This window comes from Scleropages formosus, chromosome 4 (assembly GCF_900964775.1).
Source record: "Scleropages formosus chromosome 4, fSclFor1.1, whole genome shotgun sequence".
In the NCBI taxonomy this organism is placed as follows: domain Eukaryota; kingdom Metazoa; phylum Chordata; class Actinopteri; order Osteoglossiformes; family Osteoglossidae; genus Scleropages; species Scleropages formosus.
The window spans coordinates 7,943,705-7,968,117 of NC_041809.1; the positions used below are offsets into that span (position 1 = coordinate 7,943,705).

At 44.0% G+C, this 24,413-nt stretch overlaps 1 protein-coding gene across 10 annotated transcripts in view; it reads right to left on the reverse strand.

Moving 5' to 3' along the window:
- Window positions 1–24,413, reverse strand: part of dst (dystonin) — a 170,918-nt gene that overhangs the window by 11,986 nt on the left and 134,519 nt on the right. For 9 of the 10 annotated variants that reach the window (XM_029251529.1, XM_029251530.1, XM_029251538.1 and 6 more), the window contains 32 exons: window positions 24,072–24,398; window positions 23,826–23,910; window positions 23,250–23,491; window positions 22,580–22,786; window positions 21,896–22,015; window positions 21,657–21,764; window positions 20,767–20,985; window positions 19,607–19,810; window positions 17,944–18,175; window positions 17,510–17,736; window positions 17,254–17,376; window positions 16,942–17,043; window positions 16,198–16,299; window positions 15,485–15,658; window positions 15,094–15,249; window positions 13,639–13,836; window positions 12,560–12,688; window positions 11,287–11,457; window positions 9,258–9,413; window positions 8,719–8,925; window positions 8,517–8,636; window positions 7,381–7,550; window positions 6,772–6,931; window positions 5,519–5,713; window positions 4,978–5,106; window positions 3,771–3,914; window positions 3,249–3,437; window positions 3,015–3,138; window positions 2,634–2,797; window positions 754–916; window positions 490–644; window positions 296–370 (listed from right to left, as the gene is read on the reverse strand). In XM_029251529.1, coding sequence (XP_029107362.1) covers window positions 296–370; window positions 490–644; window positions 754–916; window positions 2,634–2,797; window positions 3,015–3,138; window positions 3,249–3,437; window positions 3,771–3,914; window positions 4,978–5,106; window positions 5,519–5,713; window positions 6,772–6,931; window positions 7,381–7,550; window positions 8,517–8,636; window positions 8,719–8,925; window positions 9,258–9,413; window positions 11,287–11,457; window positions 12,560–12,688; window positions 13,639–13,836; window positions 15,094–15,249; window positions 15,485–15,658; window positions 16,198–16,299; window positions 16,942–17,043; window positions 17,254–17,376; window positions 17,510–17,736; window positions 17,944–18,175; window positions 19,607–19,810; window positions 20,767–20,985; window positions 21,657–21,764; window positions 21,896–22,015; window positions 22,580–22,786; window positions 23,250–23,491; window positions 23,826–23,910; window positions 24,072–24,398 — 5,277 coding nt within the window. The remainder of the gene's footprint in view (window positions 1–295; window positions 371–489; window positions 645–753; window positions 917–2,633; window positions 2,798–3,014; window positions 3,139–3,248; window positions 3,438–3,770; window positions 3,915–4,977; window positions 5,107–5,518; window positions 5,714–6,771; window positions 6,932–7,380; window positions 7,551–8,516; window positions 8,637–8,718; window positions 8,926–9,257; window positions 9,414–11,286; window positions 11,458–12,559; window positions 12,689–13,638; window positions 13,837–15,093; window positions 15,250–15,484; window positions 15,659–16,197; window positions 16,300–16,941; window positions 17,044–17,253; window positions 17,377–17,509; window positions 17,737–17,943; window positions 18,176–19,606; window positions 19,811–20,766; window positions 20,986–21,656; window positions 21,765–21,895; window positions 22,016–22,579; window positions 22,787–23,249; window positions 23,492–23,825; window positions 23,911–24,071; window positions 24,399–24,413) is intronic. The other variant, XM_029251536.1, reaches the window with a different exon arrangement.

Consider the following 24,413-nt stretch of genomic DNA (forward strand, 5'->3'; position numbering starts at 1 on the left):
CGGATAAACACAGGCAGCCTCCTTGCCTTGTGTCTGGTGGCTGCATTCTTCACGTCTTGAATCAGAGGCCTTAACAGACACGGACAGTGCCGTCCGGTCCGCTCTCAGAAAAAGGGCCTCCCGAATCAATCGTGGGAACATGCATGGCTGCGCTAAATAGCTACTTCTACGCTTATCGAATTAGCCGACAGCTATTACATTGTCGAGGCGAATATTCTCCGCCTTGATACATCAAAACGACAATGCTGGTTTGACAGTGTATGAACTGAGTGGCTGGGCGATTGGGATGTTTTACCCGGTATTTGTTGGCTCCGATTTGCTCCACTTGGAATCGCTTCGGACATTTACACTTTGCCACTTGTCGTGTAACCTGAGAAGAAATAACATGGACAGTCAGCACATACGAATTTTACGCAATAATAAACAAAGGAATTATTTCTTTTGAGACACATTCATGTTGCATCTTTAGAAGAGCTCAGAGCCAAATACCTCATCCTCAATTTTGTCTGCATCGGTGAGAGGTTTGTATGCGTCCTTGTTGGGGTGAAGGGCGGCCACGAACTCGTAGTAATCAATGTAGCCGTCTCCGTCTCGGTCAAAGATGTCTGCCACAGCGCTCATTTCCAACCGGCTGGTGGGGAACTCTACGTTGGGGTGGGCAAGACAAAGAGCCAAACACAGTTAGCCCCATGGGCTTTGAGTTTTCCACTTTCACCGACTTTGTCTTGCTGACCAAACAGAACGGAAACTTACTGGAGGAAAGGATGCCATCAATGAATTCCTGCCTCGTGACCTTGCCATCCTGGTCCTTGTCGATGCGGCGGAAGAAGTCCATCACACGAGATTTCTTGTGATTCATCCAGCGCATGTATCGCTTCCGCCAAACGTCAAAGTCAAAGTTGGCAAACTCCTTCAACTGAGAAGACAACCAGGGACCTTTTATTTTTCTGGACTTGAAGGAGCAACAGGCTGGACTAAACTTGCAATAGAGGCATTGAGGAGAACATGCAGATCAAGAGTTCACAATCTCAGCAAGCCTTGCTCCAACGCTAGCCTCTGTCTAACCTCCCAACTCTCCTATGCCAGAAAGCAGAGAGCAAGTAGTTCCAAATCATAAGTCATTGTTCACATATTCTGAGCCTATGACACAAGCCAAAGGCGCCAGAGACCTTCAACTTTCAGTGCAACCGGAGAAGCGAAGCGTCTCAAAGCACGCAACCAGCAAGTTTGTGCGATCAGGTGCTGACAGAGTGGCCAGCTCAGAGACCTCGAATGATATAAACCCTCTCCTTTCAGTGGAATGACGCACAACATGTTCCATGACTACGCGACTGTTGGTCACAGTAAGCTAATACCGTAATCCTGACTGGAACCCTGGTCTAAGCTACAAAAACCGGCTTCTTAATCAGTATAGGCAACCTTGTATACCTCATAACTCAATTAGTAATGATGAAGTTTCTAAATAAGTATGCAAATTTCTTGTTACTGTATTTAAAAACAAATTTTCACTTTTCCAAATTATATTTAGTATATGCATAATTTTTTGTTACGTCACATTTTTGCTTTTTTGAAAAAAAAAAACATTTGACAATATTTAAAAATTATGTCTGAATTATTTTTTGTGCCACTGTCTTCTTAAAAAGAAGGATTCAAAACCCCCCTATTCCAGCTAAACTTTTACCTCTGACTAAGTCAGCATGATTACATACTTGATGAAGATCCACATGAGCACTTTGCAGATAATTTTACGGGATGCTACAGATGGTGCTTGTCACTAGAGATTACTTTATCTGTGACTCCATTATGATGTTAATTTTGTCAGAGGGAGAGGGGATATGGAGATATAGATGAGCTTCTTGCTAAACTATGCCAGTATTTAGGTGGACTGTTACTTAGTTGACACACTGCATCTGTGTGATCGTGATGTGTTGTTTTTATGCACTAACTCTTAGTAAATCACTATGGAGAAAAGAATCTGCGAAATAAACAAATACAAGGTAAATGTCACGTACAAAGAAAGACATGGAAGATAAAAAGCAATGTAAGGCAATTTCCACTGATTACATAATACTTGTAGATGCTACTGTAACGTTATTTTCTTACAGATTATCGTATTTTTTAACGTTTTGTGAAAAACAGAAAAAAAAAAATCTCTGAAAAAAGAAATTTCCTCTAAATTACGAGGTTAAATAGGAAATGCTTATTCGATTTAAAGACTTCTGCCAGTGAACACATTACCTTTGTAAATGAAGTAGCGGGAGTAATATTAATGATTGTTGAAACCAATCAACCGATCTATCTATCTATCTATCTAATTTATAATAATGGTAACTGAACACTTCATCAGGGACTAATAAGACCACTAGCTCTGACATAGTCACACACACACACACACACCGTCTGAACCGCTTGTCCCAAGAGGGGTCGCGGGGAGCCGGAGCCTAACCCAGCAACTCAGGGCATAAGGCTGGAGGGGGAGGGGACACACCCAGGACGGGACGCCAGTCCGGCACAAGGCACCCCAAGCGGGACTCAAACCCCAGACCCACCGGAGTGCAGGACGAGGTCTAACCCACTGCACCACCGTGCCCCCCTGACATAGTCATATGACAGTCATCCAAGTGATGCACTACCTCCTCCAGTCTGTCCATTGCATCATTGAGCTTCCTTCGGCGGTCCAGGGCCAGCAGCCACACTTGTTGCCATTTGCTGACCAAGAGATTGACTCTGGGGTTCTTGGTCTCAATTTGGGCCTGGGATGCTGATGGGTACATTCCTTGCGTGGGTGAACGCTTTCCTGAGGTTTTGAAAACACAGGTCGACTCAGCAATTAAACACAGTATAAGACCTTGACTTCAGTGTAATTTCTTCCACTCCATGCAAAATAAGTCCAGCAGCCTGTCTTTACATATTTTAAAAGTTGAACTATGAGGATGTTGTTAGTGGTTGCCTAGCACCAAGACCTGGCCAGATGGTGCACACGGAGACCTTTGACACCCTCAGGGGGACCTTACTTCCAGTTCGACTTTTGTCCAGGACAGGGATTTGGGACTGCATTGGGGTTTCCGCCTTCCTTTTGTGAGTCTTGGTGACTTTATCAACATCTGGCTGTTTCCTAGTCATTTCTTCCATGAAAGTCTACCAGAAAGTGGAAAAGTGGTATTTTTAGATGATACGAATTGCTTAATATCCTCCCCAATCCACTTAACTCTTCAAATTCCAATACAAAACAGATATGTCCTCCTCACCTGGTGCTCGGCGATGAGCGCCTTGACCTCCTCGATCTCTTGAGGCAGGGGCTCCTTGTCCTTCTCGTTCAAGGTGGTCTCGGCCCACTGCAGCCAGCCTAGTAGCTTCTCCAACAACTCCTGGGTGGCAAGTAGCTCACTCAGGGCGCTGCTTAACCTCTGCTGGTGCTGCCTTGCCCAAGCCTGGACCTGGAGGGATCCACACCATGACACCATTAAGTTCATGAGGACAAGAAAACAGCCACCCAGGAGGACCCCAGGTTATCTGACAATGCTCCTAATTTCTGTTTGTACAACTCCTGAAGGTACCATAATGCTACACTATTCCTTACTATGACTTAATGCAAAACAGCAAGGTTTTTATAAGGTTCTTATAAATTTTATAAGCCATCAGTTTGACATTATTGGTTTATTTAGAACTTTGTATCACTGGATCCCCTCAAAAAAATTCTTTGTTACTTATTTTCATGTCGCTCCAACACCATGGCTTCTGAGTCAGTTCCTGGATGGCATTGTACTGACCTCCTCAAATCGTGCTTTAATAATGGTATTCCAGTGCTTGATGGTGGTGATGGAGTCCGGGTGGCATATGGCCAGGATGGCTTCACCCATGCTAGTAGCTTTGGTCAGAGCCACACGCTTCTCCTCGAGCTTCTTCATGAACTCCTGCAAGAGCACAAGACATGTTTCCCATTAATGACTGGCGATGTCTGCGGCGGAGGAATCCAAAGATCATCGGCCAACGAGTCGTTCCTCAGACAGATCAATGCCTAATTATGTTGAAGCAAACAGCAATACCGTGCAGACTGTTTCTGATTTATACATCACTGAGATCATTCTCACAGAGAACTCAATATAATAGGAATTTCATCGAAAGACAACCTGAAAGCACACATGGAAAGGCTGAGACGTGCCACAGGCAGCACTTTTTCTAAACAACCTCACAATGTAGAGCAGAAAGGCTGAGGATTTTTTATTTTGGTTTGTACCAGATTACTTCCAAAATAATCCAATAATGACAAAATTAATATTTAAAAAAAAAAATTACAGAGCACAATTGTGGCAAAGCTACAAACCACCTTATGACTGGTGGAAGGTTTTTTTTTTAAAAGTGCACTTAAGCTACACCCTAACTACATTCTAATCAATGTCTGGATACGTTTCACATATGTTAAAATCGATGGCACTCTCTTATATGTGTTGCCAAGTGATGATTTTATACCATAAGTAGGCTATTACATTACAGTGGAGGTCAGGCTACTTGCTCTTGTTACATCTACAATGAAGGCACTATTATGACGTAAAATATAATGTTCCACCCATTACTCATTTTAATAAATACTTGCTGTCACTTACTTGCTTTCTGTCTTTCAATCACAATAGCTAGGCTCAATCCCAACAGCGCCTTCAGGCTTTTGCTTTTAAAGCTCTCATGAAGGCAGCAGGTGATGTACTGGTTGAAGTCATTGCCTTGCAATCTAAGGAACTGGGCTGCCACCCCTTGAATACCTACCTTGAATTACTCTGGTAAAAATTATCCAGCTGTATAAAGGGGTGTATAATTATGAGCACATTCCTAACATTACAAGTTGTTTTGCATTCGCTGAATTATGAATAAATACTAATATTAATCAAAAACCACATGCTGTTTTTAGACAGTCACACCAATCCCCTTTAGTCTTATAGAAGTATATTTTCCTCATGCTGTGCGAGATGCAGCTGCACTTGCCTTATGCTGGTCAATAAGAGCACGGAGGGCATCCTCGTCGTCGGGCAGGGCGCCATGGAAACGCAGGCTCTGCTCGGCCTCGGCCAGCCACTCCAGCAGGATGTGGACCGTGGAGTGGAACTCCTCTGCCTGGGAGTGCAGAGGCCAGACAGATGTCACACAGGGGTCACACAGGGTCACCGCCTAGCCCCAGCATGATGCTGAAGGCCCCAACAGGACAATCCATCAAACGAGACAGTGCAGGGAACCTTTGTCCGGTGCGCTTGGAAGCTTTTGTACACCCTGACTAGGCCCTCAGGGTTTAATAATGTTTATTCCATCACCTGAAAGGCTGCTCTTATATAACAACTGAAGACAGGGGATCAGGAAGCTCACAGTTATGACTCCCCCCTTGCACCCTTGAGGAGAAGACAGCATCGGGTCCACGGCTGCGAGCTGTGACTAAGCCCCAGGCAGCTGAGCCGCGGTTGGGGGTAGGGGTGGAGATTGGCGGGAACACGGCCTGACGCGGGGGGGGGAGGGCAGGGCAGGCCATACGCACCTGGCACAGTGCCTGCTCCAGCCGCGCCTGCTTGGACACAGAGAGGGCGCACACCGTCTCCCAGCGTGTGCTCAGCTCCTGCATCTGAACCTTGACCCACGAGGAGTCGTCATGGCTATTTTCGATGAGCTCGCGGGCCGAGCGCTTCAGAGCCTGCACGCTGCCCGTTCGCTTGCCCAGCTCCTTCTGGAAGACCTGTTCAAGGAGAGATGTAGAGATCCCATTTACTAGCGCTTCGAAAAACACCATTTCCATTTTCAGGCACATCCTACACTTATAAATTGATTTGAAAGAGCACAATTTATAATTATAATGTATATTCAGCTGAAGTGTGAATTTTCAAAGGTATTTTATTTCAAACAGCATTTTTTCACTGACCTGTTTTCTTAAACTTGTTTTATTGTGGCGCAAATGCAACAGGTGATTATACGGCCATCCAACAAATGCACTAAAGAAATGGAGTGTGGGACTGGTGTCCCTGAGTTCTGGTGACCAACAGCAAGAGGGGATGTTGCACGTGATTATGGGATAAACCGATGATGAATCGATCAAATACTGGGACTGAACAGGAGTGCGAGGAAACAACAAATTTCCAGTTCTTGATATTTCGAATTAGTCTTAAATCTAACTTAATTCAAAGATAACAAAAAATTAATGTCTTACAATTTAACTTTTTAAATTACCATAATTATCTCCAAGACTTCTACAAGATCTAACCTGCGAATAAACGAAGGGGCGTCACCCCTAACCCTAACCTCACCATTTCTAACATTAAAGCCTTGTGTGTGTGTGTGTGTGTGTGTGTGTGTAATGAGGCCCACGGTACTCTGCTTAAGGCTTTAGTTGCACTAAGTATCTGATCCTCTGTAATGACTCAGAAATTCCGTCACTCTACCATTAGTGCCTCATGTCACAACTATTACCCACAAAACACTTTTCAACAGGAAGACAAGAAAAACTTTAGCGTCAAAGTCCTACATGTGAGCTGAACGATGACTTCTAAAAATAAACAGAGAAACAAAGCAGAGCACGGTAGCATGCCCTGGACACGGGTGCCATTTCTTATAAAGCCCACACACCAGGGAAAGAGAGAGAGAACCTAAACACGGTATTAATTGCCAGTATGCCGCTGCTAATTCAATCCATTGTTTCAACACAAAGTGCATGTTTCAGAAAGAGGAAAGAAGGCAAAGTATTAGTTGACTGGCCCGAATGGGGAAAAGTCTGCCTGGATCGGACTGACGATGCCACACCTTGTGGCTGTCGATGAGGTTCAGCACCAGGTCAATGTCCCCATGGACTGGCTGGTCTTCGGCCAGCTGGGGCTCCACCTTGTACAGCCAGTCGATGAGCGCCTGCAGGGCGTCCGTGAACTGGCCCGAGAAGAGCAAGGCCTCCTCCAGCTTGTTTTGCCTGGAAGGAAACACACAACTTGACGCTAGGAGGGCAAGGAGGGGACGGACCGGCGGGGTATGTTTACCAAGCGAGTCGCGCTCGCCTCATACCGGCCCAGATGATTGTCACTTAGCGAGCCGCCTTTCCTATTTTCTTCGGGTGAGTGAGAATAAGTGGCTATCATCTGAAGCGGTAAAAAGCCATAAAAGTTCAGGAGGTGAGCCACTGTTGGAGTGCCTCCATCAATGGAAGTGTTTATATACCTCTTTGAAGACTGATTCACGTCTCCAAGTGTGACAGAAAGCTTTCGAAATAAGGATCTCAAATAGGTTCATCTTTGACCTGCATGGACCTGACCGGGTGCATCGACAATGGCACCACGGAACGGCGGTGCCCTTCATCACTCCTAAAGTGGTTTCTTGAGATGCGTGTCTCCGAGCCACAGCTAAGGGTGCGGGGACGCGTACCTTTCCACGGACTTGCCGCACACCGTGTCCCACTTGTCCCGCAGCTCGCTCAGCATGTCGTCCAGCTTCTGGGTGTCGTCCTGCAGCGACGTCTTGTCTTTGAGCGCTCGGCCCGTGCGGATCGTAGTGTCATACACCGAGTGCTTGCTCCCCAGAGCTTTCTGGAACTCCTGGGTGTCCATGCAGCCAGATTAAAGGTAATATAATTAGGATTCATTCTTAAAGTCATCTTTAAAATCAACAGCTTCACCTACTTGCATCAGATATTCACAGCATTTTCATTGCTTCATTCAAATGGTTTTAACTCTACCAGGCAGCTTCTAAATTAATTTAAATAATTTCTATGATGTTCTGACAGCTTTAACTAATCGCCATTTAAATCGGCAAAGAACTTGACCGAACGTAATGACTGCAACGGTTTCGGAGCATGATAAACTCTCAGCAAACCGCAAAGTGAAACCTCATGTGTTCATCATGTGCCATTAAAGGATGAAGAGCTCATCACTCTGCAGCATGGCTTTGTTTCCTGTGATGAAACAAGGAATCCCGGGAGGGACTGTAATTACAGGGGATTTTAGACAAAGCAGCTGTGAAGGCAACGACACAATTCCTGTAATCGCACGTAATATCATCGATCGCAGTTCTGCTTCCTGGACTGAAACTGAGTCATCAAGGCTTCAAAGCAACTGCTCTACCTCCGCTAGCCTGTTTTCACTGACCTAACCGTAGCCCAACCGTCAAGACAGAGCATTTGCACATTTATTATTCTTATTAAAACACCATCAATACATCGATACAGCTTGCCCAGTATTCACCAATTGCTATTTTCATCAAAACATGACCTTAGCCAGGAAAGGGAGAGTGTGTTCTTCACCCAGCAGGTTAAACTCATAACATGTTTCTACTGCCAAGATCAAGAGTATCCAAAATTGAGGATGATGCAATAAATTCTGTGTTTTTAGGAATTAGGACAGGATTAACTGAAGAAATCTGGACACCAGACACCAGGACACCATTTGATAAGAAATTCATACTGAAATGCACTAATGCATGGCTTCATCAGCTACCCCAAAGCCTTTGATAGATAGATAGATAGATAGATAGATAGATAGATACTGAGCGGTTAAAGTTACCACCTTGTGTTGGGCCAACTGCATCTTGATCTTGTCTGGATCATTGGCAATCTCCAGTTCAGAGTCCAAGGCCTTCTCCGATTCCTCCAGCCATTCTGTGAGTTTGTTCCAGGTTTCATGGAACTGGGAGAAACAATAACATCTGTAAGCAATGGTCCAGTGTACAGCATTATAGTCAGCGCAGGAGCGGGATGAGGAACCTCACCTGCTTGGCCCGCTTCCTGGCATCATCCAGTAGACGGCCCCTCTCCACGGACCTCTGCACCACCTTTTCCCAGCGGCTCTGCACACTGATTAGCAGGTTCTTTATCAGCACCACATCTTGCTTCTGGCTGAAGTACTTGAGGTGCGTACCCGTCTTGTCCAGCTCGATAATCTGCTCACGGTGGGCGTTCACCTCCGTCACAAAAACCTGGTGATCCAGCGGCACAGCGAGTCACACATGAACGAAAAAAAACACTATTTTTTAAAAAAGGCTGCAGAATTTTAATCACGTTGCATCTAAAAAAATCCAAATCCGAATCATGTATTTACTTGCATAACCCGATCTTTAAAAAAAAAATTGGCAAAAAGCTTGAGTGCCAAAATAGAAATTACATTTTTCTATATAATGCATATACACAGTTTGTAATCTGTCTGGATTACAGTAGACGTGCTTCTGCAGTGCTACACCGCCTGTCTTTCTGTGTTATCAAGCGCCTTGAACCACACTCTTGCCTTCCCAAAACAGCAAAGTAAGCTCACCTTGTGCTCGTCGATCTGGAACATGATGGTCTCTAGGATGAGGGACGCGGGGGAGGCCATGGTCAGGCTCTGTTCCGCTTGAGTCAGCCAGTTGATGAACTCCTGCAGGGAGTTGTGGAACTCCAGGGCGAGTGCCAGGGCCTCCTCCAGTTTGGTCTGAATTGGTCACAAAGGCAAGTGAGAAGAAAACCGTCAGTAGCACGTATGAGCATCACCGCCTGTGCCCACTTAACCGCAATAGCGTGCCAATGTGTTACAAGTAAACTTTCTTCAGGCTCATGTGATGGCAGAGGAAGTCTGCCCTGCTTTTTCCATTGGCTTCCAATGTGTGCCCATATCAAGTTCAAGATTCCGGCTACTGTTGACTAGAGTCTCTTAAGGATCAGCACTCTTTTTCCTGTAGGAAATCATGACTTTTAAACCTCTGCAGAAGGGCAGCGCTCCTCTACCTCCAACCACCTGATGGTCCTGCTCATGAGGCGTCCAGTACCAAAAGTCCATCAGTTCTCAATTTGGTCCCAGTGTGGTGTGGTTCTTTCTCTCAGAACTGCTGAATCCCTTCAAAACCTCCTGGCAGCTACATAAATTTGTACCACACCATCTACCATGATCACAAATCTATTTACTATTTAACTCTCACCTCTACTGGCAGCTACTTGAAAAATGTGTATAAAGCAAACTTCATCAGTGATCTTGTATCTACATTAACATTTATCCATTTATCAGACTCTTTTCTCCAAAGTGACTTCCAATGAACTCGATGTAGTGTTATGAGTCCACACACCTTATTAACCGCGGTGATTTACACTGCTGGATACACTACTTACACTGGGTCACTCATCCATACATCAGTGGAACACACTCTCTCTGTCACACACTATGGGCGAACCTGAACAGCAAGTCTTTGGATCTATATCTATAGATCTGTATAATTGAGTTGTAGATCGATTTGTAAAAAAGCAACTGCTAAATGAACACATTGACGTATGAGTGTAAATTCACTTCCCTGCCTAAATGAAAGGAAAAGGGAAGGATCTTGAAAGAGCATGGATCCTATAAAGATCCACAAATGAAATCATTAGACATGAGTGCGGTTAAGCAGAACAGAGCCAGCGGAAAAGGTTAATTCGCATAAAGCTTTTGTTTCCCTTGTGTAAGGGAAACTTAAAACACAAAAACATGTGTCACAGTTGCAGTGAATCATCAAATGAAAGGAACCGCACAGAACGTTTCTGAGTCTCCAGAAGCATGCTAATTGTCTCTTAGCGTTCTAATAACTGTCTGTAGGTATATTCCTGGCCCTGTTTACTTTGTTAAATAGGCGTTCTGTCATTTGGAGGGAAATCAGATTTGGCTTAATGAGAACCGGCAGCGGAATAAGAGCCCAATTACCCATCCTGTCCTCTTCCATTGTGAGTGCGCAACCACACGCTGCCCTGCTTTCTCAGCGATCTTGCGACCGTGTATAAAAGGTCTCCTCATTAACAAAGGCGGCTGATACGTTAAGGAAATGGGTAAAGTCAGCGGAACAAAACCGTCCTGAAATTACACCTACGGCATTCTTTGTGCCGTTACGTCACGCCCACCGTTCTTTCGTTCCATGACAAGCCCGTAGATCAGAAGGTCACATTGTTCCATGGCGACTCAGATAACTTAGCTCACGAGATGGAATTCGGCAACAGTGTGCGACCACCCCCCCCCCCTTGCTCCCTGCACATAATCACCAGCACATGGGACCTTATGTAGGGTCTTACATTTACACTGACTTGTTTAACTAACACTTTTCTCCAAAGTGTTGTAATCAATGTACAGGAAATACCTTGATCAGTGGTACTACAGCAGAAGAACCTGAGCCCTTCAGTTCCAAAGGTGGCAGCTCCTACCACCACCTGCTCCCCTCATTTTTTTGGTTTTGATCAAAAATGTTCCTTATCTGCAATATCTCCCGAGGATAAGAAGAGCATCTGGCTGACTATTTTCTTGTCTGCAAGCCTGGCACCTGTGCAGACCGCTCTTCCAAATGGCTCACCTTCCTCTCCGCTATTTTAGTCTGCACAGACTCCCACTTCTCCTGTAGGTTGCGGAGGTCCTGTTCAGTGTTGATGTCCTGGCCTTCGTGGACCATGGTGAGGAGTTGCTGGCCCTTCTGCAAGAGCTGCTGGTACAGCTCCTCCTTGGCCTCCAGAGCACTGCAAAGCTCCTGAGGAACAGAGGATGAGGCATGATCAGACGAGCCCCTCACTTTACTACACTGTACATATACTTTGTTACTGCCAGGCTTAATTATTGGGTCAAAATACAGCACTCGCGGAATGACCGTGTTATGTCCTCTGCATGTTATATTATATACATTGTACCTGTGTCTGCCCGCATATACATGTACACACACACACACACACACACACACACATATACAGTATATGCATGCATACACCTGCATATAATACATATGCAGAAGCACTATTTCATGCATGACTAACCCCAACTTCTAGTTTGTAATGTATGAGGAATGGAAGTGGTTTCCCACTGCTTCCTTCCATAGATATCTAGCGGGGTGCAAACACTGGGAGGAACCTGCAAACTTCACACATTCTACGCTGGATTCGAACCCCGCGCTCATCAATCAGCTCAGGAGGCACCTGCACAACCCACTGTGACACTGCATCCCACGCATCTTAGACATTTAAAGTACAAACCACCATTTCTATCCTATCATATGCAACTAATTAAGCCTCATTTTCAAAATATGTAGGGTAACCTCAAGTGGAAATTGTGGGAAAAATATATTCCAAATGCATCAAATAAGCACATTTATTATTTAAATAAAGCTAATAATTACCATGAATTTATTATGGAATAGTCCTATCATGTTTGATCAGGAAGATTCATCACAGCCTTGTACCACATTTAACATAGGGAAGGCTGCAGTGACCAATCCCCCTGACATCTTTCTGTAATTATGCAGAGCGTTTCACTGCATGAGGCACAAGGATAACTTTATCACTTGGAAAATAACTCAAGCTTGTCCACCTCTAATGTAAATTAAATGGTAGCCCGGGGTAAAGCTAAACGATAAATCTTAAGCGCCTGAGTTAATAAGTATTCAAGGGGGAGTGGACCCTCTCCCAAAAGATCACCGAGGACCAGGTTCATCCACAACACTTTGCAGGGTCACAGTTGTGTGCTTTTTCGTAGTCTGATGCCACTTACTTATCACGCTTGAAAAAAGAATTGGACGAAGCTTCACTGGTTTCTAAGAGTTGGCCATCTGTAATGGGTCTTTCATATTCTTAAATACCTACCAGATGGGCATTAAGCTGCTCCCGGGCCGTTTCTGGTAAACCTCCAACTGCCTTTGATGCTAACAGCTGACGCTCCGTGTCTTTCAGCCACTGTTGCATGTCTTCAATCTCGCCGTGGAAACCTTGGGCCTGCAAGAACATCGGAACAATGCAGCCAGTTGGAGAACAAAGGGCCCAACAGGTCGTAATATGTGAAAAGGTGTGAGGAAAGGCAGGCTTTCTAAGCTCTTAATGTGTGAGCTTTTAAGTCCCTCTTCAGACACAACATCCCATTCCTGCAGCTGGCTCTGAAAGAACAGTTTTACAGGGATTTAAAGGAAAACAATTGTATTATTAACCATTATTAGACAAATTACAATGTTAGGACTGTCTAAGCTACTTACAGTGATTTATTCATTTAAACAGCCAGGAAATTTTTACTCTGTCAATTCAGAGTAAACACTCTGATCAAGGGTACTGCAGCAGGTGGGTGGATTTATGAGAAAATTGATCCTTTTTTATAAATTGGTAATTATTGCTTTTGTCTAAGTGAAAAAATGCCGGCTGAAAAAAAAATATTATACGACAATACTTTTTTGCATAGTTTTCATGCTACTACCACAACAGCTCACAGTAAAGGTTTCTAAAAATAGGCCATGAATCATTTTTTTTAATGTTTCTCATAGAAAAAGCTTCCACAACTTCCAGACCTTGTAAAACACATTCCCGTTTTCTCCAGCCAGACGACCGTTAGAGTCACATAGGCCCATTTTCTCCTGATAAAAATCCTTTCAAAATTCCTTGTATGAAAAAAAAAGTTGGTTCACAATTTCTTTTATTTCTTCCCTCCTTTTCAAAGATGAGAACACTCACTCAAAGTCAAGAAAAACAAAGAACCACATGGAGGTTAAGAGGTTCACTGCATCTCCACGCCTACAGCTACACACTCTTTTTGTGATCTTGACACACCATATACCTACACCCCGAAGCAAGGGCTGTAAATCATGGCACCTGGCCCCAGGTGCGAGAGATGCCCCTGCCAGGTTCCACCTCCCTGCCAGAGCATATAAAACATCTGGAAGGATTTGAGGAGCATATACCTGGAGCAAGGCCTTGTCCAGATGTAGTCTCCTCTGCTCTGTCTTCTCCAGGATGGCCTTCCAGCGCTGGTTGAGGTTCTCCAGCTTGCTCTGAAGACTGCTGGCCTCCTCCCCAGCGCTGGACTCCATCAAGTCATTGCCAGCCTTATTGACAGCTTCCACAGTGGACTTGTGAGCCAAAACGTCATTCTGCAGCACCTGGATTCCCAGAGAACAAAAAAATCACACCCTTGATTAACCAACTGGTGAAAGGTCTGCCACTAACCCTGAAATACATAATCAATGTATTATTTATTCATTTATCTGACACTTTTTCCTCAAAGCAATCCACAGTGGTAGAGTTGGTACAGGTAGCTTTTTGCAGCACTTCATCTGTTTATATAGCAAGGGATTCTTACAGTATCAGTCAAGGGGAAGTACCTTTCTCAAGGGTATTACAGCAGGAGCAGGGGCTTGAACCCAGGACCGTCGGACTGCAAGGTGACAGTTCTAAACACTACACTTGCTGTCCCTATGGGGTCATATTCTTTCATAATATCACAACAATGTCTCTACATCTCTACTACATTAGACATCTTCATATATAAAGTCATGTAGTTACTTACATAATTGTCAGATTCTGGTGCTCATTAAAAATAATTTCAGCACAATCTTCAAAGTAAAATCACAAGTAATTTCCAAGGTCATGACACAGCTGAATCAAAGCTCATTATTTCAACATCACTGTGCAAACACCACACATGTGCAAACAAGTCCTATCCATCCGAAGCAATGAGAAGAACATCTAAAGAATAAAAAGAACAAGGAACAGGAGCCTCCTATAAAGTTCAAAATGAACATCAGATAAAATCCTTTAAAAATGTTACAGGCTGGCAGAGGCCCATGAAGCAACAGAGCAAATGCTCTCCTCCATTTTTAACCTGGAAAACCTCAACATTTCAGAAACCCGCCCACATGAATGGTCAACCCCAACCTGAACTGTGGTTGGTGTGTATCATCTTACACTGGAATTACTCAAACACTTTCAGTTGCACTTTACTCCAAAGATGGATTTGTGACCTCAAGGAGGTGAAGTGCTCACTTTTACGTTAAATGTGGTCGGTTATCGCTTGCTGTTGATCTTGGCTGAAAAGAACTGGGGCTCATGGGAAAATTCCAGCGAGCTATGATTTCCTTATTTGATGAAAAAACAGAATGCTTAATGGCTCCATAATAACTATTTATTTCTTTGGCATAATGACCCACACTGTCTAACTGCAATTATAAACAAAACGCTCAATACACTCATTTATTTTTCAGCACGATTCAGGTAACATGAAAAGAGAACTTATTTTCCATTCTTCAAAATATAAACATGAGCTCAACGGAGCCAAAAGAAGTTATTCTCATTACACCCTATTCGAGACTGTAGTCACGTATGTTTATGGTGGTATCGAGAACAGAAGGGAAACATACGTGATGCTTGGCAAGCTCAATCTCGATGGCTTTGGGGTCCCCACTGGTCTTCTTCTGCTCGCTGAGCAGCTCCTCTGTGTGGGTCAGCCACGTCAGAAGTTCGTCCAGTGCGTGCTGGAACTGTCCGAGGGCCAGAAGAGCGCCCTCCAGCTTGTGCTGCAGGAATTACAACATTCATTGAAAAGGTCAAGAACATAAGCAGCAGTTTCCTGGAGATTTCCTTTCAGGCTTATTGGGTGTCATTAATTGTGCAGTTTCTCATTGAATCGCATACCTGACTTAACCAATAAGTAAACAATTAGTGCAATTTAGAAAAAAAATTAAATGGGTTCTTTGTGAAGCCATCAGTTGGCTACGTCAAGTACATATTTCCCAGGCAGTGTGAGCAGACCTGTCTGTTTATAATCTTGTCATCCAGGTTGTCCCACAGCATTTTGAGTTCCGTCATGGGCTCCTGGATGGCACATCGGTCCACTTCCTCTGCGACCTTCTTCAACAGAAGGCTGGCCTGGTGGTTGAGTCTCTCCATCTCAATCTGCAGCTGGTAGGCTTCACTCTTGAACTCCTGTGGAGAAACATTTTATGCCCCATGTCATTTTCATGACTAGATGTGCAATCTCATGCTGAGATTTATACCACAAGAAGGGTCTAAAACCACAATTCATGTTGAGAACAAAGCATGTGCCATGACTCAGAAATCACCCATAAAAAACATTATAAAGACAATGCTGTATAATGCTGAACTTCTTACAACTAGTCCAAATTATTATATAAAATACAAGTATGCACATAGATACCTTAACCCAGTTAAAACATTTGAGTACTATTGGGCAAGCTGGGTAATTCTTGTATGGGACAAACTTTACAGAACAATGAAAGCAAAGTAACATGCTACAGGTCCTAAATCTCTGGGACCTGTTGCAGAAGAGCTGGGAAGACCTCATTGCCTGATCAGACAAATGCATTGTGAAAAATCTAGCATGTAGCAAGTGTTCTGAGATTCAGAAACAAAGACTGGAATATTTCACACAGCAATTCAAGCCATAATATTCAATCAGTGCACAGGATTTGAGATGTACAGAAGCCTGTAGAGAAACACAGTACCTTCAGCTCCTCAATCTGCTGCTTCACCGTCTCCAGGTCAGTCCCCACAGGCGGCATTGAGTCCAGTTTGCCCTCGATGATGTCCACCCAGTCAAACATGCCCTGTAGGGGTAAGAAGTAACTCAGTGACTTTTATAATTTAAAAACATTTTAGTGGATTAAACTACTACTTACATTAGATTGCCAATGCACCCTGATCAAACCAGTCACTGACACACCGCACATTTTTTTTTTTTTTTTTTTTTAAACAAAATTTTTAAAGAAAAGGCTGACTTTGGTGTTTTCTTCCTTTTCCATGCTCAGGAATGGCTGCCAGATGTGAACTGATGTGGCACCTTATATTTACAGTGAACAACTCCTAAACAAGCTCGTACTTATGATGTCATCGCTATCAGCAAACACCAGTGCAGCCCATTTAATCAAAAGCTCTCTGTAAATGTCATCAGAGCATGTCCGAACAATACTAATTTCCCTTCTGTTCACATCTTTCATGTCTGTGAAAAAAGGTTTATGGCCCTCAGGAGCAGAACAATAGGCTTCTCCAGCTGCTGGAAGGAGACAATGGAGTCCAAGTGTGAAATGGACAAAGTCTTCTGACCTACTCAAGAAAGAAGATCAAGGCACTGGTGATCAGATCAAACTGAGAGAAGGACAGCCCTTTACATGCGTTTCAGAAAAACTGTGATGGAGTAGCTTTACTGATAATACCAGTTGTTCATGGTGTTTCTTGCGGGATGTTGTTACCTGAAGGCTGTCCTGAAACTGGACTGCTGTCTGCATGGCCTCATCAAGCCGATCAACCCTCTCCTTCCAGCTCTTGTTCAGGTTCTCCCAGGCCAAGTTTACCTGGGAAAGATTGGAGCCCACTTGTCATGAACTGTGTACACTTAACTCATCTCTACAGAAGCCTATAAAAATGATATCATATCATATATTCACCATGCCAGCTAATATCAAAGATAGATAATGAAAAAGACAACTGCATGTTTGACATCCATGAAGAGTTTCAACATTTGTTTCTTCTGTGGTCCACCACGGAAGACATTATGGCATTACCTCATCGATGCTCTTTTTGATGACAGGCTTGTCCGGCTCCCCACAAGCAGCCATGAGCTCTGCCCCTAGGTTGTGAACCACATCCAATTCGTCCTGGAGTCCATCTATATCTTCCTTGAAGCTCTGAAAAGTCAACAAACTTGGTACATAGTAAACTGGATAGAAGCAATCAAGAGTAAGATGTTTCATGACTGCATCATAAGCATACGTACAATCAAAGATATAAATAATTCATTTTCAACTTTCTTCCACTGACCTCCACAGACTCTTGCTGCTGCTTTACCACCGAGGGATCAACGCCAGGCTCCTCAAGATCCTTCAGAAGGTCCTGGGTGTCCTTTATGGTGACGATGAGGGCGCAGTGGTCACACCAGAACTTCTCAGCCAAATCCATCACATCCAGGAGCTTAGCTTCCCTTTCCTCCAGCAGTGCCTGGATGTCATTCCAGATGAACACCATCTGGTCCAGCTTGTCTTGCACAGCTTAAAGGAGTAAAACAAAAAACAAAAAAAAAAAAAACACTTTACACTTACCATAATAAATTCCATCCAGCATGCTACAGACTTGTGGCACTAAAACCCACATGGAACAGCTGAACTTTACATTAATCGCTTCAATGCCCAACCACTGCTAAGATATTGTAATTTGCTGGAAGATGGCAATGTAATTACATGGAATGCATGGTGTACCTTTAGCGGATATGTCCTTGTCTGCCCCCTCAGAGCGGGCGATCATCTCCTCCCCACGCTGCTTCAGGGTCTCGTAGGCTGGCTGGAGCTTCTCCAGGTCCACAGACACAGCCTTGTTCTCCGCAATTTGCTCCTTGATCTTCTCCACCTCTACAGAGATGGAGGGAGGCTGGCGGAGCCGCTCCACGATTCGCTCCAGGGACTCCAGCATGGGGTCGATCTTGTCGTGGAACTAAGACCCCGAGGACCAGAGAAGCGGTGTGAGCACATGCAGACTGTCCGGGTTCCTTGCATGTTTTACGTGCCAAGCTCGGCTCTTTGAAGTTAACAATGAGCATCAAGTTTTGCACAACTCGCATGTGAAATACTTGTCATCTGTGCTTTTCACAAATGCTGTAGGGTGCAGTACCAGTCAAAACTTTGAGTACACCTGGAAAAGTGCCCAATACTTATATACAATGAACTGGACAGATGAGCGCCCACAAGTGTCCTACATCTCTGGGAACTGCTACTGAACGGGTAGGAAAACATTTTCAGTTATAGGAAAAAATCATTTCCAACAAATGCACCCACAGTTGTGACTGATACTGCAAGCATGTTTATTTCACCAATGCAAAATATTTGCCCCAGATCTGCTTAAGTGCATTTATGGAATTAAAGTTATGCAAGTGTTATATTCAAACATTCTAAAGTTATATTCAAATTATTTATTAGGGAATGTAAGTGAATTTTATTTCTTTTTATTTATTTCTTTTTGAGAATATCCACAGACTCATAGCTGCTGGTCTCATCCTTCTAGTTAATAAAAAATAAATGTGACAGACAATGCGTTTGACACACAAAGCTTCAGAACAAGTCCGGTCTATAATCAGGTTTTTTCATTGCTGTTCGTTTTGGCACCTTATCAAACATCCTCTGCTTTGGAATATATCTTCAACACTTCTATTATTACAAAGTTCAGCTTTCCACAAAATCTCTTCATGTCACTAACAGCAGTCATTGTAAAACCAAACCAAATTTAATTTTGAACCCCCGCCCCACCCAATTTATTAAACACAACCTGACAGTACAAGGCAAGACTTGTGTCTTTTAAAAAGCAGGTTGATACTAGAAGGCTCCGGGACACACCAGTGATCTGGCATTCAAGGCAGATTAAAAGTGTTTTTAATGCAAAAAAAAAAAAAAAAAACACAACTGAAAAACATGTTGAGGCAATCGTACTGCCAGGGGATGGAGGACAGTGTGAGAACAGCGGACGTCACTGTAAGAAACACACTGTAAGAGACAAGAGACAGTGTGTCGGAGCAGTGGATAGAGCTGGTGCCTCACAGCTCTTGGGCTCTGGGTTCGGACATGGGTTCAATCCCTATTGAATCTGTGCGGAGTTCTCCCCGTATTCACATGCGTTTCCTCCATGCGCTCCAGTTTCCTCCCACAGTCCAAAGAGGTGTGCTGCAGGTGAACTGGTGACTCTAAACTGCGTTTACCGGGTGTGTGTTACACTGCTCTTTTGTAAAGATGAGTGAATAATTGTCAGGAGCCTAGTGTAGGATATCTAGCACCATAGATCACCTTGGATAAAGGCGTCAGCCACAAACTGCATAGCAAGGATCCGTTAAATGAACTAACGTAAGAGCAGAAGACAGATGCATTTATGTATCACCTGGGTGGATTTGGAGATGGCCTCATCCAGTGCAGATGCCCTCTGCTTGACGTCAGCCTTCAGCTGGGTGTACTGCATGTCGGCAGCAGAGTACTTCTCCAAGATGGACTGCCCCTCCACAGGACTGAGCTCAAGCAGCTGCGGCCCCGTCTTGTTCATCTTGTCGATGTGCGGCTTGTGCTCGGCGATCAGCTCCCGCATTTGCTGGAGAGGAAGCGGCATCATGAGCCAGACTGCAGGGCTAACATATCCAAGAGCCTGTACCATCATGTACGGGTGACTGACATATCAGATGTTAACAAGTAAACAAAATACAAGTAAACTAAATGGAGTTCAGTTTACTGAACTTTCGTTTACTTTCTGGGGTAAAATATACAAAAGGCTTCATTAGTTATAAATAAAATTCAATTTTTTTATATGGTGTTCTTCTCAACAAGGTGACAGCACTGGAAAACAGCACACAAGATAAAACAGCGTAAGACATAATAAACAAGGTAGTTTACTAGTGTATTGATCTGAAATAAGCCAAACGGCAAATGAGGAGAGGAAAACAAAAATCTCAGAGGGGAAGGAATTGTGAGAAATACGAACTTATGAAAGCCAAAGTTCTATAGCTAATAAATTTGGTTCAGCTGGCCAATGCTGAATAAGGGATAGAATATATATGAATATTAACAGCTAATGCTACAGTTTCAGCTTTTTGCACTGAACCTGAAAGAAAAAGCTTCAGACCATACATTTGAAGACCAGGGGTTCTATTCTAAACCATGGGTCACCTTAAGAATCTGTTTAATGCTTAGGACCCTTCCTAGAAAAATGTCCACAAACAAATTCAGTGAAAATACGCTATTAAATTTATTGCACTGAAATTCCCTTCATTTAGAATAATGTCACAGACAGTAATAGCATATTAATAATTTTAGACTTGGTTTACGTACTTTAAATAGTGCTACTTTCAAAGGAAGCCAGTGCCTTTTTTTTTTTTTTTATTTATTTTTAAATTTAATTTAAAGATTTATATTTCCCTGCACGTTGTGGACCACATGTTAGGAACCCTTGTTATTAATAAAATTAATTTCAAATATGTGTCGTGTCAAAGTCTGGATTGTGAAAAAAGCACAGGTGGTTGAGTGGTAGGTAGGGAGCAGCAGAGCTCTCACCCTCAGCTCCTCCTGCTGCTGCTTGAGGGCCTCGTACTCGATGGCAGGCATGGGCAGCTGGTCGAAGCTGGCGCGAGTCTCCTGGAGCCAAGGCCACAGCTCCTCGTAGGTCTCCCAGAACTGGCTGGCCAGCGACTGGGCGCGCTCCAGCTGAAGGCAGCGCTCCGAGTTCAACTGACTCACAGCATTGTACTTCTCCATCAGAGCCTGGATCTTGTCCTGTTTGTTTAAGGGAATGATGAGTCTACTCTAACAAAGGGTCTGGGGGAAACATTTTTAACATTTCAGAACTCTGCGTTCATTGTTCTTATGCTGTTGTCTTACTGTGAGGTTATAGTTTTATTATTCAGTTGCTTAACCGATGACTATGTCCAAAGTGATTAACATATTCATACAGCTGGATATTTCACTAGAGAAGTTTTATTAATGAGCCTTGTCGTTGAACAAGCAAGATTCAAGATATTTTTTCTTTATCCGCATTAAATGCTTGAAAGTCTGTCTAACCTGTCCGGACAAGTGTGTTAACTAAAATTACTATAAATGGCATATGAAGATATTAATTTACACGTATTCATTTAATTGACACCTTCTCCAAGGCAAATTACTATATCAGGTTGGTACATTAAGCATCTCTTCCTATTTATACAGCTGCAAATTTTTAAATCAGTTATTATTATATATTCATTTATCAACGAAGGCAATTTACTCTATGTTCCAAATACTTTATAGTTACTCTTACAATGACTTACCTGTTTACCTACGCAATTTTTAATGTATGAACTCTAACCACTGCACCTCCTGCTGCCAATTCATACAACGGCCCTTTAAATAGTGAAGGAAGGTCGACTTCCGTAATGAATGAGAGGTTTTATTGTGGGAACAATGTTTACCCGTAAAGGCTGCTTCTCTTCTTCATCCTTGGTGCTCATGATGGCCTCGCCCGTTTTCACGATGTCGTCGACAGCATCCTTGTGCCTCAGGATATCCATTGAGAAGGTCTGGCCAAAAGGGAAAAGGTTTTTTCTCTTATTGAACATGCCTCTCATGGACACCTCATGCCAGTGTTTATCCCCAGAGAGTCAAAAAAGCGACAGGTGAACGTTTCTGGGAACGGGTGCTTTAGAGGGACCTTCTGCGCCTGCAGCTGAGCCGTGGTCTGGTCTTGCTCGAGCCGAATCTCTTCCAGCGACGCCAACTTCCTCTCAGCTTCAGTAAGCCAGGCAAGCTCATTGTTGGCCGCCTGCTCAAACTGGACATAAAAAACACACCCAGTGAAATGAGCGCAGGCACATCACGGAATCCCAGTCCAAACACATGGAACAGTACTACTATAATACTTAAATATATAGCAGACTGAAAACTTGCCTGATCATAAAACTAACCGTGTACAAAAAAAATTGAACAAAAGCCACGGTGAGTAAAGAACTGAAAGTATACTGGTGTTGCTTGGAAAATCTGGGACTTGGTTCTTATGTACATTTTGAGTAAAAGAACTCAACATATGGCCTTTGCTCTTTAATGAGCAAATAATTGAATGCAAATTCGCTGAAAGCAAGTTGCCCGCTCACCACGTCTGGTGAGCAACAATAACAGATACGGAGACTCCCATGAGGCTCTTGGCTGAAGCGAAGCAGAACTTTGGTCTGAATACAGATTGCATTTGCACCATAAAAGCACCAATCACCCACAGGGGTCATTTGCATTTTGATCAGAGGGGGGTCTCTTTGTTGGACGCAGCGGAGAGAAGCGGGCCATTGTGTCCTTGTTTATTTATTTACCCTCCGCTACCACCCTAGACAGAGCTGCGTCTCACCTGCTGCGACTTCAGGATGGCAGCGTCGATCTGGTCCACGTGCTGCCCGACGGTGTCGCTGGCCTGCCTGTAGCGCTCGTTGTCCTCCGTCACCAGTTTGTCTAGTCCCTCGCGTGCCCGCCAAGGCACCAGCTCCAGAAGGGCGCTGCTCACCTCGTTCAGGGCGTCCAGCTGCGATTTGTGATCTTTGGCCTCCTGGAGCAACTCCTGGATGGACGGGAAGCACGATCTCAATGGAAATCGGCCACCGTTCCTTAGGCGTTCCTTTCCGAGCGTTTGCGTTGCAGTGACGATTCTACTGAAGTCACACTCAAACCAAAAACTGACAGGGAGCTGGAGAGCATGTAATCAAACTGCCAAAATTTTGTCATGTGAAGGAACCAGTTAAAAAGTTCAGCAATAGGTCAACTAATGCTAACCAGTTTGTACCAGCCAACCTTATAGGAATGCTCACGACCTTATAAAAAAAATTGTTATAGCTGGAATCCAATCAAAGGCAACAAAAATTGGGTTGTTTCTTGATAAATTCCTTCATGCCACATTATATCGATGAATACTTTCTACAGCATCAAAGTTATGAAACCCAACAGTGCGGTAACTTTTGGCAAGACCTCGTAAAACAGCATGCCACGATGCCTCATGGGCAAGATAAATCGAGGTTGGTGCTTACCTTCTGTCTGTCTTGGGCTTGGGCGAGCTGCTCTCCTACCATGGTCTGGGCTCCAAATGCCTCAAGTTCAGCTTCTACTTTGTCCAGCCAGAGGGTCAGGTCTTCATGGGTGTGTTGCAACTTCACAGCCAGGGACAGTGCCTGATCCAGGGTCTTGGACACATTGCTGCTCATTGCATTGATCTCTGCATACCTTGTCTTGATTCCTTCTAGCTTCCCTTGAATGACTAGAACTTCATCGCCTGCAACGGGAGCAGACAAAAACGAGTTATCTACTCTTAAGAATAAATTTATGAAATCCCTCAAATGATGGAATAAAGCAGGACAAATTTAAATGGGCAACAAACTTTAAGTTTTTCAGTTCACGTTTCCGTGATTTTCCATTAATGTGAATGAAATATCTGGAATTTGAAGCGTCACACGTTTACCAGTTTATAGATGCAATTTTTACAAGAGCAATTCAGGGAATGAATGTCGCTCAAGAATATCAAACGCAGGTCATTTGAGTGGAACGGGATGGCTCTAACGACTACGCCACCTTGTGCGCCGTACCAGCCGCCTTCGCCACCAACTCACCTGTTGTTTGTTTCAGCAGCTCCAATCCTTTAGAAATTGCTTGGTCAACATTCTGTCTTCGGAGCTCAATGTCCTCGTGAAGCGCCTAACACGGGCAAACAAAAATTTACCGACTGCAGAGACAAATGAGGCTGCAACGGCGTCGAGAACGCAAAAGAACCAAAGTAACAGAACGCAACAGAATGATGAATGAAGAATGCAACTGAAAAACAAAAGTAAAAGTGCGACCGCAAGGAAACAAAATACCAGCTGCTCTGCCGCCTGCTTTTCGAGCACTTCTGCTCTGTAGTCCTGGACGGACACTTGGCTCAGTCGGTCGTGCACTTCGCTGAGCCAGGTCATGAGAGCCACCTCGTCCTCCCCGAAGAGATGAGCATTAGACAAGGCCTGCTGCAGCATCTCAGCCCTGCGCCGGCACCTCTCCTGCAGCTCAATGTGGTTCGTCTGAGCCGTATCCAGCTTGGCCTGGACCAGCTCCTTGTCGTCTGCGGAGCTCATTGTTCTGAGCATCTGACCAAGACTGATCGCCTGGTGCAGGTTTTTACTGTGACTCATAATCTCCTCCTCTAAAGCCTGATTACCAGGAAT